Here is a 20,694-nt window from a genome sequence, read left to right as displayed (position 1 = left end):
CAATTTGACGATCATCTTATTTTTAAAGATTTATTTTTATTTTCATTTATAAGTTCATATGTGCAGGTGCCCAGGAAGCCAGGAAAGAGAGTAGGATCACCTGGAGCTAATTAAGTTAAATATATTGTAAGCTGCCTTACATGGGCTTTGGGAACCGAATTCAAATCTTCGGAAGAAAAAGCAAGTTTCATCTCTATGGGTTTGTTTGTTTGTTGAGACAATGTCTTGCTATGTATCCCTCAAACATGACAATCCTCGTACTTCAGCCTCCGGAGTTCTGAGGTTAGAGTCTACCCTAATTGAATGACACCTCAAGGAGGTATCTAGGCTGGGAAAAACTAGGGAGGGGAGCACCATCTAGGAAGCCAAGGGAGAGTTAACATCCTTATCAGCTGCTTGAAGGCCACCCACGCTCTTGACCATAACCTCTCACCCACTGCTTTGTAAGTAAGCCAAATGGACTCCTTAGTTCCCCAGATTGAACTCGGTGGATCTGTGCCCTTATTTGCCATTGGGACCTTAGAAAGTGCCTCGCTCCTTCCCCCAGAGAAAAGTCTTACAACAGAGAGAAAGGACAAATGTTGACATAAGAAATTAGGGTATATCTTCTGTGAAGGAAATCGTAAGAAAACTCAAGCACGGAAATGGCTCCAAGTTATGGGCAACAGAATGGAGACCCTGACTGGAGGTTTTATGTTGGTGCTACCTTGCTGGTACCTTCATACCCAAAAGGACCAACAGGGAGTTCAAGACAGACGTAAGGAAGATCAGTTTGTAGGGCCTTCCGATCTAACTTAGGTTCTTAGCTCAGAGGGAGTCAGTACTAAAAATTGATACAACCAGTACTCCAACTTTATATTTTTTTCTCCCCAAATTTATTTTACATTCCCATGGTAGTTAGCAATAAATCTCCAAACAAAAGGCTTAGTTCATTTATTACAGCACAAATATCTCAGAACACACTGTATCAGAAAAGACCTGGCAGTAAATCTAAGACAAACAGTTTCCACTTTCCAAGTTTGCAGTCGGTCAAGCAGGACATAGATGCGGAGCCCTTTTCAAATGACACAGTTATTCTGAAAGTTTAAGGTGCTACAGGAACATACAACCAAGGACTTCATTGTGGAGAGGAGACCAGATTCAAATCTGCCTTCCCGGTTTATCTGTAGTGGTTCTTTTAACATTGGCGTTTATCTGGAGTGCACTGTAAGAAAAAGGAGGAAACTGGGGAAATCCTCCTCCCTTCTGAGTCTTCAGATGAAGGCAAGGAAGAAGAAGACAGCTGGGGAGTGAATGGGAACATCAGAAAACTTATCGCTCCTAAAAAGGAAGGGACCTGGTATCCACCAAAACCAGAGAGAGATTGCTGAAGATGACTAGAGAAGACCCTGCATGCAGTGTGTGGTCCCAGCATTCCGAAAACGATGCAAAACAAGGAAGGAACTGGACTGTCTAGTTAGGAGCACACAAAATCATTCATCATCCCGACAGATTTGTCAACTTTTCATTCCAGTCACACACTAAAAACTCAATACATAGCCCTTAGTTCTAATTTTCAATTTTCTTTACCAGGTCCTGTTGTCTGGCTGTTCCTCATAGCCTGCTGACATTTCACAGAAGGGGAAGGAGATGTCCCCTATTCCACAGCTGCCCTTCCACTTTCTCTATAATGGATTATTTTTAACTTTGAACTTCCAGATGAAGCATCCCCATACCAAGACTCCCTCACTTCATCTCACCAAATGACGCTACTCATTCCTCCAAAAAAAAAGAATAAAGTCCGTAGGCCTTGCATGTTTCCTGGTCTATAAAAGTCCAGCTTTTAAACTTTTACCTAAACTTCTCTTCAAACATTTATAATTACTCTGACATTTTCATACTATGGCTATGGGTATACAATTGTACTTTGCTCTTATTCACACAGACACCTGCCTGTCTTAACTCACTCAGATGTCTCTTGGTCTTCCTTTTAACAATCTCTAAGAGAACTTCAAACCAAAGCTTAAGCATCCTAAGTAAGTCTCACTGTCACCCAAGATTAGGTTGAGCTTTTAGACTTCAAATGCATCCCAACTTTCGGTGGCTTGAAAAGCAGAAGATGCTACCCTTAGTGTAAGGGCAGCAGACCGTACAGGGGGGCATGGTCCCTGTGACATAAAACAAATAGATACCAGTACTCAAGAGGATTGGGGGCTATAACCAGAGAGACGAATTTTGCTTTTCATCCAAGTCTTGGAACTCAAATTCTGAGAAGGGACTGGGGCCGACACTCTGTAAGACATAGCTGCACTGTTCTTCACTGTCTCCGTTGCTCACAGCTAGTGATCTAAGCAAGTTTGAGCCTTTCCTGGAAGAGCACCGTCCAGACCTTTAACATACGCAACACCTAATTTTTCACAAATGGAAAAATCCAAATGTCAGGAAGACCCCTGGAAGTCTCTGCCCAAAAACCATCCATTTTGTTGTCAGAGCATATCCTAGATGCCTGACTCCCTCCAGATTCGTCTTTGAGAAAAAAATGAGGAAGAGAAGAGTGTTTGCCGTGAGACACATGGAGTCACAGCTGCTCATCAAAACCCAAATACTAGGTGGCGTGAGTGGTGATGAGGTACATGGCTGATGACGATGCTCCCATGGAACCCCTCCGCTGGCAACCATTCTCTCATGGAATCCTTCAGCCTTCCGTGTCACCAGCTTCCCCTTCGACATTCACTTTATGAGCTTTTACTCCACACACAGGTTGGGTGACTTTCAGACCTTGGCACCATCTCTATTTAGATATCAAGACTGGTTGCTAGGCAACCAATCAGCTCCTCTCTCACTTCCCCCAGCAGGGAGCCAGCTGACTACTAGCAGAACAGGTCAAACAGAACTCAGTTCAGATCAGATCAGTGCTCAAGGAACTTGGATGAAAGAAGGGGGAAAAAGTGGTCTAAGAACAATGCAGAAGAGTCCTGTTCCAGGCAGTTATGTCTTATACAAGTATAGGAAAATAGTTGAGTTTTAAGGCTGAATACAATTTTGGGCATCATTCCAAACCTTTTTTTTATTTATGAGTGATGCATCTGACCCCCTCCAGTTAAATGATCTATCTAAAGTCAGATGGAAACAGCTAGAGTCCTCGTGTCTAAACTTCCAAATCAAATTTCTCCTACACCAACCATGGAAGATCTAAAAGGAACCCCCTCAGAGGATGATATCTTGATAAGTTAGAGGAACTTATAAAACTAGGCATATTTGGAAAGCCTCAGACTTCTAATGATGTTATAGAAAGGAGATTAAAAGTTGACTAAATCTGAATTTTTAAAAAATCCTTATATACAATATAAAAAAACAAGAGAGAGGAGAGAAGAGGACATGCACAGGAGTCTGGGTCACTGGGCAGGCAGGGCAGGCGGCAGCTGCATGCTGGGGGCAGGCTGCATGGGCTGCCAGCTCTCCTGGGTTTGAAGGATGCGGTACAGCTGCTTGAGCTGAGCGACGATGTTATCTTTGATGTCTGGAGTGGAAATCTGCAGGCGAACACTGCCACTGTCAAAGGACCGGGTGAAATCACCAGAAAACATCTCATAGATCATGCGAGCCACCACTGGAATGACCTGTTCAGGCAAGAGCACACAAGTTTCCACCAAAGAACAGGCATTTTTAAGTAGCAGGAGAGGCCCTGACATTGAAGAAGAACCTCTGAGGCCCTGAGAACCACTTGGCCTCCCCACCCACAGCTAGATACTAGTGAACCGCTATATCTTCACTAGTCAAGGTTCACCTTAGACATTGGTTAATTCAAGGAAAGGAACCTGGATACAGCATCGTTCCACATGCCTAACTAGATGGCAGCTTACTGAACAAAACTGAATCAAGAGGCATCCACTCTCTATCTAGGTGTATAACTCCATGCATGACCCCAAGTAGACTTGCAACCATTCCCAGAACACAGTTGCATCTTACAAACACAAAAAAAAACTTCTTATAAGAAGAGATGTAAAACGCTGCATCTCACAAGGTTTTAGCAAGAGCCTAACAGCAGGAAAATGAAAGGTGAAGTGTCCATTAAATTGTTCACCCATGTTAAGAATGTGATATTTATAACATAGTCCTACTGCACAAAACTTAAACCTGCTGCCTCACTGACGACACTAAAATACACATAGGCCAGTGTATGCTCAACCAGGACCCATCCCAGACCAGAGGGTAAAGCAGCAGCAGAAAGAAGAGCTGCAGTCATGGCCTTATCTCCTCACCTGGACCAAGATGAGCTTCCTCTCCAGGGGCTTTCCATCTGGCCATTCTTCCCCGAAGCATAAGTAAATCTCGAAAGGTGGCTGCTTCTCTATCTGCCCTTTCTGATGGGCAATGAGCTCTGTGGAAGACAGAAAAGCTACTGGATTATCCCCTGTCTTCACCCATCAATGTCACCTGCCATGTCACCTGCCATGCAGCCCAGTACAATAGCCACAAGCCATGTGCGGCTATCCATTTTAAATTAATTAAAATCAAATTGCTCCTTGGTCATACCAACCACATTTACATGCTCTCCAGACACATGTGACCAGTGTTTACCAAACTGAACATCACAAAATACAACTTGTCTATTATTTCAGAGGGTTCTACTGGAAACTGGGTGTATAGACTTGGAATTCAAAACACATTGTAAGTTTATATCGCAATGCTTTTTCTAAACTTGCCTCCTTAAATTAACTATTCAAATATTTCCTGAAAGAAGAAGAGTATAAGTTTTGCTATGATGAACAAGATCACCTTCCAAAGTGAAAGATAATCTGACATTTAGGGAGAGAGGTACTGGCAAGACTGTTTTCTCCACCCCCAAAGGAGCCATAACCAACCTCAAAACACCTTTCATGCAGATAGTCCTGGAGCTTAACTCAAGTCCTGGTCCTAGCTTAAAACTAAGGTTCTCTTCTCCCTTGACCCTTTGTTATGCCAGGAAAGCTTAGGTGGGGAGGGAGGAGAAGAAGGAAGAAAAGGAAGAGAGAGGGGAACAGGAAGAAGAGGAGGAGAAACAGGAACAGGAGGAGGAGAAAGGAGAAAAACCTTTAGGGCACATCTCCCAGTATCAATCTTCTAAAACCAGACTCACCACTCAGGAATGTTTCCAGACAAAACAACTTGACCTTCTTCTGCCTCTCAATCAGGTTAGGAGCAGCAAGTGAGGGGGCACACGGCCCCGACCAGTACACTTTGCACTGGCACAGCCGGATGGCATAAATGGCATGTCCGCTGACCTCCAGGATCAGTCCCCTGTCCATGACATCCAACAGCTTACTGGTGAACAGCTTCTGCTTCTCATTGGTGATATGCTCTGGCCCCGGGAACTTGACCTGCTCCAGGCTGACAGGACCAAAGAGCTCCTCCTGGTCAGGCATGGGGCCCAGGTCCCCATAGAAGAGCCGGCAGCCCTGGGGGTTGCTCACCGTCATGGTTTGCCCATACTCCTTCCCACGATACTGAAACTTGATGTCCAAGTCAGTCACTACAAGGTGAGAGATGACAGTGAGTCCTGTTGCTCTGCATTTTCTGTCCATCCCTAAGACTCATGCCAGTCCACCAAGATCAAGCCATCATCTTTCAACCAGCTTTCAGGAAGGTCACTGCCATAGTTATCCTTCCTGCAATAAAGGGAGGTGTCAACATACCCCAGGGTGGTCACACAGAAGGACGCCTTGCAGCAGAGCTTAAGGCTCAGATGTACTCTCCGCTTAGTTGCCACACCCTTGGGGCTATAATCTAACTCCTTATGCTGATGGTCCTGGTATCCCAGGTCACACCAAAGAAAAGATACATCGGCAATATCTGAGGGGGGATGGCAAGACTGTCACCCTCCAATATGGGTAACCACTTGCCACATGTGTGCACCATGCACATGTGTGACAAATGTGACCAAGGATCTATTTGATGTCAATTAATTTAAGTTAATAATCACATGTGGCTAGTGGCTACTCTATTGTGCATCATGGAAGGTGTTTATTGAACGAAGAGAGAATGGCCGCTTCTTCAGAGAATAGGCATCAGTATCTGATCTGCACTTCACTTTTTTTTTTTCTGAGACAGGATCTCACATAACCCAAACTAAATTTAAATTCCCTATGTGACAAAGAATGGCCTTGAACTCCTGACCCTTCTGCCTCCAGTTCCTGAACACTGGGATTATAGGGTACAAAACCTTACCCAGTTTTATTTAGTGCTAGGAATCAAAACCAGGGCTTCCTGTATCATAGGTAAGCACACTACCAACTGAGCTACACCCTTAGCCCTGCATCTCACTTTTTAAAGTAACTGGAGGAACAAGAAAAAATACCAGGCCATCCTGAAATCATACATGTTAGTACACACCCTGAACCTGTTCCACATGTGCTATAAAAGAGGTTCACTGAGAACTACATTTTCACTCAGCAAGTCTTCCCTGACCCCAACAGGCCTTATCAAAGCTACTCAGCCTCTTGGACCAGATTTTAGGTTCATGTCCCATCATGTAGAGTGTGAAAAGATGACAGGGGGAAAAAGTTAATTCTTCATCAAGATAAGCATGTACCTAATTCAGAGAGTCCCTAAAGTCCCTCAAAATCAAGAGCCTTGGGTGACAAAATCCATGCCGTGACCTAGCACTTCCCTGTCTTAGAGCAGACCTTGTCACCAAATCCCCAAGAACAACAATAATTAACTCGTACCCCTTACCAATCAGAACAGCTGAACAGGCGAGAAGGAATGGGCAAACATTTCTTTACTTCCCTGGCAACTCATCTCACAGCTCATAAGCAGACACAGAGAGTACATGGGCAGGACAGGTAGCTATTCTAGACATTTAAATAAAAAAATAAGGCAGACAAGGTCTAGGAGTGTGGCTCAGTGGTGTTTGCCTAGCATGCAAGAGGTTCTGGTTCGATTCCCTGCACCTCAGGAAAAGAACAGAGAAGGAGGTAGGAGGTAAGGGAGGCAAGGCCATGTAATAAGCGATGAAGCCCCAGCAATAAACAGCAGGCTGGCTTACTGGGGAGGGAGCTGATCCACAGCTCTGGAGAACTATAGAAGGGCTGAATGGGTGCCTGCGGTACTTCCATTTCCAGAGGTTCTGTTTTGGGCCACACTGATTCAGGGCTGCAGTTTCCCACACTGCAGTTGCCCACGCTGGCTGGTGCCATGGGAGAACCTAGAACAGAAGAAAGTGAGTGAGCACACAGGGAACAATATCATCTGGCCCGAGGCTCGGAGAACAAGCAAGGTACAGGAGTCACCAAACCATAACCTGGTATGATCTCCCAGCCCAGCATAGATCCCATGGCTCATGACCCAGTGACTGTACACAGTGACCCAATGTCTTCCTGAGGGGAGCACTGCACAGAGTGGACATGGTAACTCAATGTCTTCATAAGAGATGCGCTCTGCACAGTGTGTACACGGTGACTGTACACAGTGACTCAGTGTCTTCATAAGAGAAGTACCACTGACTCAGCCAACTGGCTTCAGGTGAGTGTCAATGTACAGATGTTCTGGTAAAACAAATGCATTTTACAATCATAAAGTCTTAAAGGGGGAGCTGGATAGATAGCTCAGTGAGTAAAGAATTTGCTGCCAAACCTGACAACCTGAGGTTAGTCCCCAGATCTACACAGTAGAAGAAAAGTGACTCCTATAAGTTGTCCTCTGACCTCCATTTGTGTTTTTGTGGTGTGTGTGTGTGTGTGTGTCCCCATACACAATAAAAGTGCAATAAAGTATTAACCCATCTGAAAGGGGGGCTGTAAAAACAACTCTGGTTAGAGCACTGGCTGCTCTTCCAGGGCACCTGTCCAATTCCCAGCACCACATTGGCAGCTCACAACTGTCTGTAAGTCCAGTTCCAGGAGATCCCATTCCCTCTTCTGGTCTCCACATGCACCAGGTGCACATGTGGTACACAGACACACAGTTAAAACACTGACATACATAAAACTTAAAAATTAAAAAAATGCCCAGAAACCTAGCTAAATTTGTCTATATTGGCGAATGAAACAGAAGGCCCTGTGACAGGATGCAAGGAAACCCCAACTGATTATCTTTTAATTCCTTTATAAACTTTAAGCCACATTTATTCAGTCAACAAGATCCAGTTACTGAATGAAAACCCTAGTCCTTGGCAGGCTCGATGGTGCATGTCTATAATCCCAACACCTGGGAGGTCACAACAGCTTAAAGAGCACTTGTCCCAAACCACTCTGAACCACATATTCAAGTCAAAAGGAAAAACAAAGGAAACCCCAACTCCACTTCCTGCTGCTATCGGGTGCTGGCTTGTCCATGACCCTAACCCCACCCAGGCATCATCTTTTCAACTTCTGTGGTTCTGTAACTCGATTTCCTCTGCTGCCCACCTCCCTAGCACTGAAATCACAGAAGCTGATGTTCTTTGACCCTTTGCGTTAAATGTGAAGCCATCCTACATTTCTGTTGGTAATGTATGTTCTACAACTTTTTAATAGTGACTTTTTAACAGGTGGCCTCGAACATGAAGAAACAGCAGTAGTTTCAAATAAGAAGCCAGAACACTGGAAATAGGCTACAGCTTTTCAAGGAACAAAACAGAATGAGTGAGCCAAGAGTCCGGGGAAGAGCCAACGTTTCCAACTCTTTTAACTGGTTTGCTTGTCTTAATCTTTTTTTTTTTTTAATGTTGGTTTGTTTTGTTTGAGATAGGCTCTCCGTGGACCAGGCCAACTTCAAGTTTGTAGTGATCGCCTGTCCTTACCACCAGATACATTGGTTATCACACTCACCTCAGATAAATGTCCAATTTAAAATTTCACTGAGAGAGCACCATGTACTAATACTGTCTAGATTAGAAAATCTCTACAAAAGGTGTCCTTTTTTTTCTTTTTAGATAATTGTTATGTGTGTGGGCATGATTCCAGGTGGCCAAAGAGGCAGGGGACAGCAAATGCTCTGGACCCAGGTGATTGTGAGCCACCCAAAATAGATTCTGCCAATCTCTCAAGCCCCCATGAAAGTTTCCTTTATCCACCATTTGTTTTCAAGGGCACCTCAGGCACTCACCTTCAACCCCAGCACAGGGAAGCAGAGGCAGGTGGATTGCTGAGTTCCACACCAGCCTGATCTACATGGCAAGTTTAGGCCAGGCAGGGAGCTATACAGTACCCTGACTCAAAAAACAAAACAAAACAAAACAAAACAAAACCAACAAGAAGAAGGGCTGTGAGCGAACACGGGTCATGCCCTGATTCTAGGTGAAGCACTAGAACCAGCGACGCCCAAGCCCTAAGGCAGCATCATGGTTGACCGAATTCTCTAGGTGGCAAATGTCACCTCATCAGACCCACAGCATGCAGACAGTGTGAGGTGTGCTGGTGGCCAGTCATTCTACTAGCATCTCCATGGGCCGATGCGGAAAGAATGCTTCAGGAGGGCAACCCAGAGCACAGTGGGAATCCTCAGGTGAGTATCTACAGTCAGACACAGGCCCTGATGCCACACAGCAGGCCCCAACCTCTCCACCTCCTCTTTCCTGGAGAGCCGATTCAAAAGTCCATACAAGAGGGTGTTGCTACAAAGGCACCATGAGGCTGCTAGACAGGACTCTGGAAGACCTACTTTTCCCTTTTTCTTTTTATGTCATATTTTTTAATTGGCCTAAGCCTGGAGAGACTCTTCTCTAACACGCTGGGTTTTCTCACTCCTTCTGTGAAGTCCCTAACACTCCACCATGTGGCTGAACACCACGTTTGCCATTGCCAAATATACTAGCTCAACTCAAACATGGCTTTCTCTCTTCCTCTTCTCCATCTTCTTCCTCCTGGCAGTTGTCAAGATTTAGAGCTTGCCTGTCCAGGGAGTTTTCTTTTAAACACTAATAATATTGTCCAAGCACCTTCAAATGATAAAAGATTTTTTTTCCCCAGAGCTGAGGACCAAACCAAGGGCCTTGCGCTTGCTAGGCAAGCGCTCTCTACTACTGAGCTAAATCCCCAACCCAGCAGGGTCAAGTACCATCAACTAGAATCAAGTTTTCCATGGCGCAGCTTCAGTGGAGTGAATTCTGATAAGGACATAACTCAGAATTCATACCAGGAAAACTACAGTTCATAAACAGGATATATCAGTTCTTGGGAAGTAAATTCCCAAACCTGATCATTCACCAAGAATGAATCATGCTCCTTCTAGTCCTTTGAATTGGATGCTCTCTAGAACCTCAGAGCACACCCTCTTGCTTCGGATTAACTGAGGCATCAGGTCTTCTGCCTCTGACTCCGGCTTACTAACGCACCATCAGTCTGGCTGGGGAGCCTGCCACCTCCCTACGCCCTCAGAGCAATGGTGGATGATGGGTCAGTAGTTCCAAAGCCAAAGCCAGTTACATCCTCCTCATCCCATGGGCCACTAGCCACCCCACTCACCATTGATGTTCAGGAAGGGGAAGGTGTCCTGGATCGGGACGTGGTGCTGTGACTGTTCAAGTTCATCTTCCTCGTCATCTTCATCCACATCATTATCTTTCTCATCCCAAGGAGCAGACCCTGTGGATCCTATCCAGGACACATGAAGAGCAGTTCATTTCAGTAACATCTCAACAACTGACCAACCACCCAGGCTAGAGACACCTCAGTACACACCCACCAGCTTTGGCTAGTTCTAAATCCTTCTACAGAGTCTGAACACAAGGTCTCTTATCTCACCTTAGAAATCCCTTCCAGTTACTATAACTATACAGTAGCTTTCTACACAGGAGCATCCCTTTTAAGAGTTCCAGAATACTCACTTGTCACTTTCGAGAGCCGCATATGAGGGAGGCACAAACCCTCCATTATGGCGGGGTCTGACTGAATGGTAAGGCTAAATGTCTGGCCCTTCGTATTCATTACTCGTTGAGGATTGGGTGGTGTGTTCTCAGCAGAAACACTCTACAAACTAAACTATCTTGACCCAACACTTATAGAGAACAAAAGCTCACACAGGTCATGTATCCACTGGTTCTACTAGTAACCTTTGAAAAGGCAGAATGATGAGAGTTCACATCTTGAAACTGAAGAAATTGTTATTGGGCTCGATGTGCCCAATAACAATTCAAGTCCAACAGTAGTAGAGTGATAAAAACCAGGTTTGGAATGCAAGTCCTCTAGTTGTTACTCCTCCATCCAGACAGAAGGTGTCCTGCCTGAAAAACTGTACCCTCATCTACCTTCTGCTTGAAGCACTCCTTTTGTACCCCCTTATACCATCTGCTCTCTGAGCTCTTCCTAGGCAATGGCCTGTTTTCAACCTGTCTCCTTAAGAGACCAACCCTGGGTCTACCCAAGCCTCAGGCCTCACCTGGGTTAATGACAGAGCCCTGGGGCTGGGGGATGTCACACACTTGATAGATCTTCACAGGATTCATGGGCACTTCCTTGGTGCCGTCATACATCAAGTTGAATTCCCGGCTTTTGTTGAGAGCACATCGGAGCTGAGCCTTCCATTTAGCTGGGTCAGGATCGTCCACCCCTTCCTGGTACTTTCCAGTCTCCACAGCCCAAGCCTGAGGAATGAGACAGTGTGAGTGCTGACCACTGTGGGGAACTACCACCAAGCATGCACACGCCCCTCTCACATGTGCACACATGCACATACATGCACACACACTTGCACACACACCTCTGAGTGTTTACTATCTCAATGCCAATTTAAAGATTAGGGTGGGTAATATTGACCTTAGGGCCAACAAAGGCAGGTCAAAGAGAAATCAAGCTGTATGCAAACAAAAGTTTGAAAGGAGCCTTAGTCCAGGCTTTAGCAGCAGCACCTGTCCAGACAATGGCAAAGCTGAAGTCTGGGGCGACACTGTACACAGCAGGCTTTAGGCAACTGTTTTCTCCTCTTCTCCAGTCTTTTCCACCCTTGTTCTTACTCCTTTTTTGTCATCTTCTGTCCTACATGTTTTTTTTTGAGGTTTTAGGATTTGATTTTTAATTATGTCCAGTCCATCTTGGGTGTTAGGTATGTTAATGCGCATACATGTGCCCTCTGATGCCAGAACAGATCACTGGATCCCCCAGATTTGGAGTTACAGGAGGTTGTGAGCTGTGTATCATTAAGCGCTAGGAACTGAACTCCGGTATGCTGCAGAGCAGTATGGTCTCCTAACCACTGAGCCATCTCTCCTGCTCCTGTCTCATTGTGTACCACCCACCCACCCACACACACACATACACACACTGGAATCAACTCCAAATCCTCCTCCTTTAGCTTACCCAGCAATGAAAATGAAGTGTGTTACACCTTGCCAGATTTTCTTTTAAAACAAGAATAGCTTACATAACAATAAGGACAGCAAAAGGAAGTGAGACAACATAAAGACTCTCAGGGGCCAGATGTGGTACTGTCTACCTGTAGTTCCAGCACCGAGGAGGCTGAAACAGGAGGACAGTGAGTTTGAAATTAACCTGGGCTACATAGAAAGAGAGTCCAGGGCCAACCTGGACTACTACGTCATGAGGGCTCAGTTCAATAAAAGACAAGACAAAAATTCTCCAGGAAGCATGCTCCGATGTTCAGTTTGTCCCAACCCCTTCCCCAGGGCGGCAACTTTTAACAAATTCTCACACATCTCTCCCCAGTTCTTCAAACTCCCCTATCGTGGAAACCTCCAGCAGCAGCCTGGGGGCATGGCCTAAAAACCCAGGTGAAGCCTCCTCTGTTTTCCTAAGTAGGAAGTCAAAGTGCCACTGTAGATAAGAGGATCATCTGCCCAGTGAGAAGAGGAGAACCAATGTGAGGAACAGACCCAGCCCCTCAGGAGCGTCCATGGGGGAGGAGCAGACCAAGCACTGCTTCCAGGTTCCCCTCACCGGTTACCAACTCTCCCCGCTGGCCACATGCCCTCTTCATGTTCTCTGATGCAGGTTGAGGAGACCTCATTAGAGGTCTGTTCCTCAAACAAGAACACGCCGACCCGTTTACATGTTTAACTTCACCACATTTTATTTAGTTAGTATGTAAGTGGGAATTCGTTCTCTCCTTTTGGGCCACGTGGATCCTGGGGATTGAACTCAGGTGGTGAGGTGCAGTGACACCTGCTGAGCCATCTCACCAGCCCCACTGGAACCTTCTCGAGCTGTCAGGGCAGATCACTCATCTAAACTTTTGCCACATAGAACCTTTTTCTCTTCTTGATTTTTCTGAGACAGGCTCTTAATACATACCTCAGGCTGGCCTTGAAAATTCACTGCAATCCTCCTGCCTTAGCTTTCAGAGTACTAAAACTTTACGCACACACCTCCATGCCAGGCGCAGGCTTTTCCCTTAAGCCAAAATTGAACTTTTGTACCCTCTATTGAGATCTCTGGTCCCCGCTCAATCCCACCCTGCAGAGTGGCAGAGTCCAGTGTTAACTAAGTCTTCCAGGCCACATTCACTTCCTCCAGCCACATTCTCTGTTTTGGTTTCCTCTGTGTTTTGCAGTGTAGAATAAAGAATACCAACCAAGCTGAGCTGCCCAGTGTGGCTTAGCAGGCACCAGGGTGGCTAAGGCTGACTCCATTCATAGGGAGGCTCAACTTCACTGCTCCTAATACCTGAGATACAAACCCGCTATTACCTGGTGGACCTGCCTGCTGCCTCCCCTAGCTCCTTGTGTTTTGTCCAAACTTCTGTATTCACACTGGCTCTGACTCTATCCAGCTGAGTCCAGCCAGAGGCAGATTCTGGAAGCACTCTATACATTTCTGTGATTCCCTTAAATCCTGCTCCTCCAACAGCACAGCTGGACTAACTAAGCCTCACGCTAACACCAGCTTCCTGCTCACACCCAGCCATCTCCTCAGTCAGTTGAGGTGATACAAAGAAGGCTATACTCCTTACAAGCACAGCTTCAGCATCAGGAAGGGAGGGCCATGAGGCACCATATGGGCCGATGCTGTGACGTATAAACTGTACTTGTTCAAACCCCTCTCTGAGCCTGGTCACCATGAAGGCCCTATTTCTCTTTCTAAAATAGCTATTTCGACATTTTTATCGTATTTTACATGTATCTCCCCACACTTCTATTTCCATGACAATTCTAAGAAGCAGACGGGCTGACTTCATCTCAACTTTACCAAAGGAAAAACTGAAGCCCTAAGAGGTCGCATGCTTTACTCAAGATCAACCACCCCACAGGGTTGGTGGGTATAGAAGTTGAGGTTGAACAGTTAAGGCTCCCACTCAGAATCATAAGGGGGCAAACGGAACAGGATCAGAGACCCAGGTTCAAATCCTGGAGCTACCATTGATTGACAGAGGAAGTTACTCAGCTTCACTGATGGCTTCTAAATGTACAATACAGGGTGGGAGGAAGACTCCCCCTGCATGATCATCATGAGATTCAAGTGACACTGGGAACCCAGGAGCCCATGCTGGTGCCTCCCTCACCTCTGTACCTCACCAAGAGTTCACCAGAGCATAGGACCTGCCTGCAACAGCATCCTGTCTTCTACCACTCAAATGCTCTTCAGGAAACTACAAACAGACATACCCATGCGAAACTTTCCTCACACCCTCATGAGAGGGGCCTACCATTCCAGCCTCTTCCCGTGACCAATCAGAGACTTCAAGAGCAAACTCAGACCCAGAGCAAGGATGTAAGAGATAGGACCAGGCCTAAGCAGGCTTGTCCATTGTCAGCTCCACCAGTGATAAGGCACCCTGGTCTGCAGATATTTCTCTTGACACTTTCATAACATCCACACATAATATTAATACATTATAATATTCATAAATTTAGTGCTTCATTTACATACTTTAAAAGTCCTCTCGGGCCAGTTTTCTCTCTGCCTCTCTCCTCTACACCAGAAATAGGTGGGTAATAGCCTGGCGGGAAATGGCTTTCCTCAGAGCCCTGGACTTGACTTCCCTGCCTCTTCCTGATCCTACAGTCAGTCAGGACCAGATTGCAGCTTGGCCTTCCAGCTTATAGACAAAGTAAGAAATGACCAGCATCTTGGGCTGTAGGAACTAACTACTCCTGAAATGGAAGGAAGACGTTGGTCTTCAGTGGAGAGGCAGCTCCTGGCAAACTGTAATCACAATGAAGTCCTTCTGTAACAACTACCTGCTCACTTCTGTCTGAAGTCAAGCTTTGGTTCCACTTAGATTCAGTAAAGCGAGATGTGACTAAATCTTGTCTTCAGCAGACCACAATGGGGATGGGAGAAGAATTACTTGCTATTTGTGAAAACGTAATTAGGGCTTGGGGTGTAGCTTGGTGGTGATGTGTATGCTTTGCCTGCACAAAGCCTTGGGCTTGATTGATCCTTAGGGGTGAGAAAGAAAAGTTGGGAAAAAGTCAGAAGAAGAGCGGGGACAAGAAAGGGGAGAGGAGAAGGAAGGGGAAAGGCAGAAGAAAGACATCTAAAGAATATAAAACTGTGAGGTGTCTGGAGAGATGGTTCAGTAGTAAAAACTGTGCACTGCCCTTGAAGGAAAGCTGAGTAACCTGGTTCCCAGCATGCACATGTACACACACACACACACACACACACACACACACACACACACACACACACACTCATCCCAGGTCCACCAGGATATAAACTGAGAATCTTCCTGCAACCAGTGGTATTGTAAAGACCTCAGCCTCATAGACACAGCTAGAGAAGAGGAGTCACAATTCGGGTATCCCATTCTGGTATCCCAATTCGGGTACACCAGAACACCAGAATAAAGAAAGCAAACAAAACCAGAATGGCCTCGGAGAACTGGAACTAAACAATTCAACTCGGATGGCAGAAGGAAGTGCTTTACCTTAAAAATGGTGTTTTCTTCCTCTTGTTGGGGGCTGTGCCGCGTGGCATGTTTCCAGGGGATCTGGAAGCGTTTGGAATCTCTATGTAGCCAGATGAGACCAGGGTAGAGGCCACTGTCCACCTGGGCCACCAGCCAGGGCTTCAGCCGGACTCTTCGAGGGTGGAGGGCCATGCTCTAGAAGTAGGGAGAGCAGAAGAGTGGAGCTAGCCACTGGGAACTTTCCCAGCCACTGTTTCCAAGTGCTGCGGCTACAGTTTCACTAGATTACAGCAAAGAAATTAAATATGGCAGTAAACTGTGCCAGAGAGAGGAGAAGGAAAGAGGTAAAAGGGTTCTTTTGATTCTTATTGAGAAGCCATTTATACTTCATGCTCTGGCCAAATCAGACTTATCATGCAAGCAGATCACATTTCTCCTATTTAAATCCTTAAGCTGAGGAAGGTGATGTCATCCTCGCCTGAACGGAGCCCTCGCCTGAACATAGCTTCTTCGGGGGGCTCTGCAAGGGAAGGGTGATTGCTCTTTTCAATCTTGCCTCAGGAGAGGGAAGGAAAGTTTTGGAAACTTCGGCCCAGAAGCTAAACAAACTATCTTTCTCAGAAGACAATGGAGAAAGGGTTACTTGAAAGAAGCATGTGCGGGGCGGGCCCTAGTTCCAAAGTCCTCACTTGGGTGAGCAGGCAGTCTTTCCACCAGCCCAGACAGCCTTCCCTCTTTTGGCTTCTAGCAAAACGAGTCACTGCTGATCTCCAGTGCCTGAGGTACAGTTTGAGAATACTTCCCCATTGTGAGCCTAGGAAAGCCCTAAGAAGCCCTACAATAACCAAATTCTGTTGTCACAGCTAAGCCCCGCACAGCTAAGCTGGCCTCTTCACCTGGGTCTGTTTATCTCCCCACAGAGGCTGGAGAAAACCAACTGGTTCCAGGCGCCAGGCTGGGTAAAGTCTGCGATTGATTCTCCTCGAAACATGGACGCTGCAGATAACATTCTACAGCAGCCAGCACTCACAGCCCAAAACAAAGGCCTGTGGATCCTATGCCAGAGGCAAAGTCCCTCGTTAGAACACTGTCTGCCTGGGGTATTGTGTTAGATCCTTTTGGATGAGGTCGGGTGTATTCAGAGTAGTACAGACACTTGAGGGTTTTGGTGTTCTTGTTTTGTTTTTGCTTAAGATAGAAATGGACACCTGGAAAAAGTCAGTCATTCCACAAATATTTGCTCACCAGCAGCCGTGTGCCAAGCACCGTGCTAATTACAAACATCGCTCATGTTCTCAGCCTATGTCCATTCCTCCTTGAGGAAACCACACTGGGACTAAAAGCCCCACAATGGCTTGAAAATGCTACCCTTCTTCACTCCAGAAAGCCCTCACCAGGGTCACAGTTCTGAAATGAAGCCATTTAAGTCAGCTGAACTACCTTCCAAAGAGCTTAACTGTGGGTGACCCCTAACATCACTTTCTTTCCCTGGGCAGGTTCCACCCAAATACAGGGAACTCAACCCAACTCAATTTCTGGCACTTTAAGAGCAAGGTAGGACCTGAGCCTTCTGACCCAATTACCAAGTCCAGCAACTGAAACCTTCCCCCTGGGAGCACAGCTTGCTGGGCAGGTGAGCTGAGCATAGAGCCTTCTAGAGCCCTTGCTCTTGGCCCTGGTTTGGGGTGCTTCACAGGGCATCATATGGAGCCATTAAACCCAGGGAGTACGTGGACACCCAATGAGAAGGGACTACAAGCAGGAGAATGGAGATCAAGGTCAGACTGGGTTACATAAGACCCTACCTCGAAAAGAAATATCAAAAAGGAATCTATACCCCAATGGTAAGTGCTGCCTTCTCGTTCAGCCCTGTTCTTGCTAGAAGAGGATAGGGCAAGAACTAGGGAGAGCACTGCAAACCTATTAGCCTATCGCTGGACACCTATTAGCCTAGCGCTGGACACCTATTAGCTTAGCCCTGGGCACCTATTAGCCTAGCACTGGGCTATGAACAGCCCCACTGCAGTCCTGAGAAGTCCTGACTCTGAGTTTGTCATGCATGAGAAATCTACGTCTCATCAGACAATGCACCTGAGGGCTTATTACAGTTGATTCACAGCCATCAAGAACAAAATGAAAGCAGACATGACAGTGATCTGCACTAGCAGGGCAGGAGGAAGAGCCACCCCTGGTCACTGGTGACTAAGATCCTCACTCTGGATTCTCTATGTTCTCCCAAGATGGGGCCACACATGTGTGGCTCCCCAGCCTGCCTTCTTCTACTTTACTTCCTTCTCTGCAACCCTTTCCGCCTTCTAAAAGTCAGCCAGGAGTTCCCCAATCTGCCATCTGAGATTCTTAAAACAGGGATGGGCGGGGGAGGGGGGAGGTAAAAACAGCCAAGATGTCAGAGAGGGAAAATGGTTTGTTAAACCAAATCCACAGGCTGCAAACCCCGCAGCTATGGCTGTACAGCAGTATCTCCACTCCATAGCACACAGAGACACGAACCGGGGAAGATATCGCAAGACACCGTGACATACGTAGTGCTTGCCCAGAACTTTGTAGGCCTCTCTATATGCTTAAATATAGGAACCACATTTCATTTCATTTCATTTAATACTGCACCAGCATTTTCCTATACCACAGGACGGTGACACTTCTCAGGATGGATAGCAGCGCCATCCTCCACATCGACACAGGCTCTAGAGTGTCACTTGTGTCATCCCGCACTCAGGATCCAAGACACGGTGTCAACCCCATGTGACAGCTGAGTTGACTGAGGCACAGGGATAAGGTTAAGGGGCCTCTACCTTACCTCTGGGTTGCAGCAAACCCTGCCTTTGTGCCCTGCACTCTAAGCCTTCCCCATTCTACACACAAGATATCAAGCCTGAACCAACAAGGACCCTGAGAAGGAGCCTCCACAAAGAGAAGGAAGAGCTTAAAGACACCTACTCCTCTCTAAACTTTCAGGCCGCTGAAGCTGTGCCCTGCCATCTCCAGATGCCACCACATGAAAATGAAAGGTCTGTGCTCTCTGACAGGTAGGAACCATCCAGTGATAAGGCCACCACTCACCTTCTCACAGTGAGCAGAGGGCAAGGGTACTTTCAGTCTCCCAGGGCACTAACTGTCCTCTCCTTGCCTGTTCCAGGAGCGGATCCTTTCTTGTAAATACCCTACTACTTCTGCAGTCCTCGTTGGGCTTCTCGGGACCACAGACCTCAAGCTAGTAGGCTGTCTCGGTTTGGGCCAGATCTCAAAGGCAGCTGTTGGGACTGCCCTAGTTTCCCATTCTTCCTGAAGGGAACTGAAATGCCAGCTCTGTGAATTTTTTTCACCATGCCTGAGTAAATGCTGGGCTCCTGGTTTTCTCCTCAAACACGTCCTCCCTGTGGGTTTGGAGTTGGTGGATGACAAGGCCAAGGTGTAGGCCACTGTGCTGTCATGTGTGGCACACAGATCTAACTAGCAATTTCACCAATCTCTGTCCAAGCACCCTTGCCCCCCCCTTCCCTAGCTTCCCTCTCGATACCCACAAGAAAACAGGGAAGGCTGGTGACCACTTTATCACCGAGGGAAGCACAGCAGCAGCGGCAGCCCAGGTCTCCCTTCCAGGCAGGTATGGGAGACTTTCTGCTCTCTGCACCGCCTCCAGCCCCTTCAGGCCAGGAGGGCCTCACCCGCAAAGGTGCCACGCCTGGCGCCACCCTCCCCAGCACCTAGCTTGGCTACCTGGAACTCGTCTCCCAGGCCCAGTGTGAGCGGCCTTAACTGTGCTAGGACACTTGGAAAAAGGAAAACAAATCCGCCCAAACACCAGGTCACCCTTATCCCCGCTTCCCCTAAACAGCCACTAGGGCCCGGGGCCTCGGGGTCTGGGAAGTCCCCGCTGGGACACAAGAGCCAGCCTCTGAGTAAGCTAGTAAAAACCGGAGGGGCTAGGGAGGAGAGGATGCCTGCACTCTATCTGACGGTGGAGCAGGCGGAGCAGAAAACGAGCTCTTTCTGCGGGAGGGGATCGAAGGGGGTCCGGTGCTGTCCCAAAGCTACTTGGAGAAGGGTGCCCAGCACCCAGCCTAGTGCGGGACACGGAACCCAAGTCAGCTCCCCCGCCCACACAAACTCCAGTGGGTCCGGCCCCACCCGTCAGGTGTCTGTCCTCCCTTAGGTGGCTTGCTGACGCCCGCGTCCCCACCTGGCCTCAGTCGGTGCTCAGGAACAGGTGCACAGGAGTTCTCGCCACCGCAGCACAGGAGCTCTCCCGACGGCTAGGCACGGCTGGGAACCGCGGGCTCCTCTGCGGCCCGCACAGGCCCGCACCTGCCCACCTCGGTGCCCGGTGCTCTGAGCCTAGCCTGGGCTGCCACTGCCCCTGTACCGTGTGGCCACGCCCTCCAGGTGTGGCCACATCCCCCGGAGTTCAGGATTGGTGCATTGCGAGAAATCTGATACTCTGCGTTCCTGGGCCGAGGGCCCCGCCCTGCCTGTTCGTCACCCTACGCCCCTGCCACCAAGTGAGGGAGCGGTCCCCGTGTGGGCCTCACCCTGCGGGTGTTCGATGATCCTGAGGACTTGCAAGGAGGGTCGGGGGGGGGGGGCATTAGGAGGTCACCTCGAAATAGGAGGGCGTCGTCCCTCCCGTAGTGACCCTGCACAGGTGAGGGGTTTTGAGACTGGGACACACAGCTAGAGCCAGGACCTGCGTAGGTGGACTTGGCTTTGAGAAACTACTCCAGGACGTGTCAGTGCACTTTCCAGGACTGCCTGTGGACCCGGGTTCTATCTTACTTTCTCATGTATTCAAAGACGACCGCAATTTCCGCTTTTCCCTTTCTTACGAAGTGCTACCTGAAAGCACAGACCCTGGAGCCAGTTGTGGAGTTCAAACGACCGATTTTATCAAGCACTAGAGACTGGGGAAAGTTTTCTCAGCTCTCTGGGCTT

The 20,694-nt window shown here is 47.5% G+C and overlaps 1 protein-coding gene across 1 annotated transcript; it reads right to left on the bottom strand.

Moving 5' to 3' along the window:
- Positions 1-883: 883 nt before the first annotated feature.
- Irf6 (interferon regulatory factor 6) lies at positions 884-20,091 on the bottom strand. The gene is made up of 8 exons (NM_001108859.1): positions 19,946-20,091; positions 15,763-15,939; positions 11,317-11,521; positions 10,404-10,532; positions 7,007-7,165; positions 5,099-5,491; positions 4,242-4,360; positions 884-3,599 (listed from the first exon to the last, which is right to left on the bottom strand). Exons 2-8 carry the CDS (start codon positions 15,934-15,936, stop codon positions 3,375-3,377), a joined length of 1,404 nt encoding a protein of 467 aa, NP_001102329.1. The 5' UTR covers positions 15,937-15,939; positions 19,946-20,091; the 3' UTR covers positions 884-3,374.
- Positions 20,092-20,694: the final 603 nt, after the last annotated feature.

This window comes from Rattus norvegicus, chromosome 13 (assembly GCF_021556685.1).
Source record: "Rattus norvegicus strain SHRSP/BbbUtx chromosome 13, alternate assembly SHRSP_T2T, whole genome shotgun sequence".
Lineage (NCBI taxonomy): Eukaryota > Metazoa > Chordata > Mammalia > Rodentia > Muridae > Rattus > Rattus norvegicus.
Note: the sequence above shows the minus strand (reverse complement) of the source record. Positions and strands in the feature narration are given on the sequence as shown.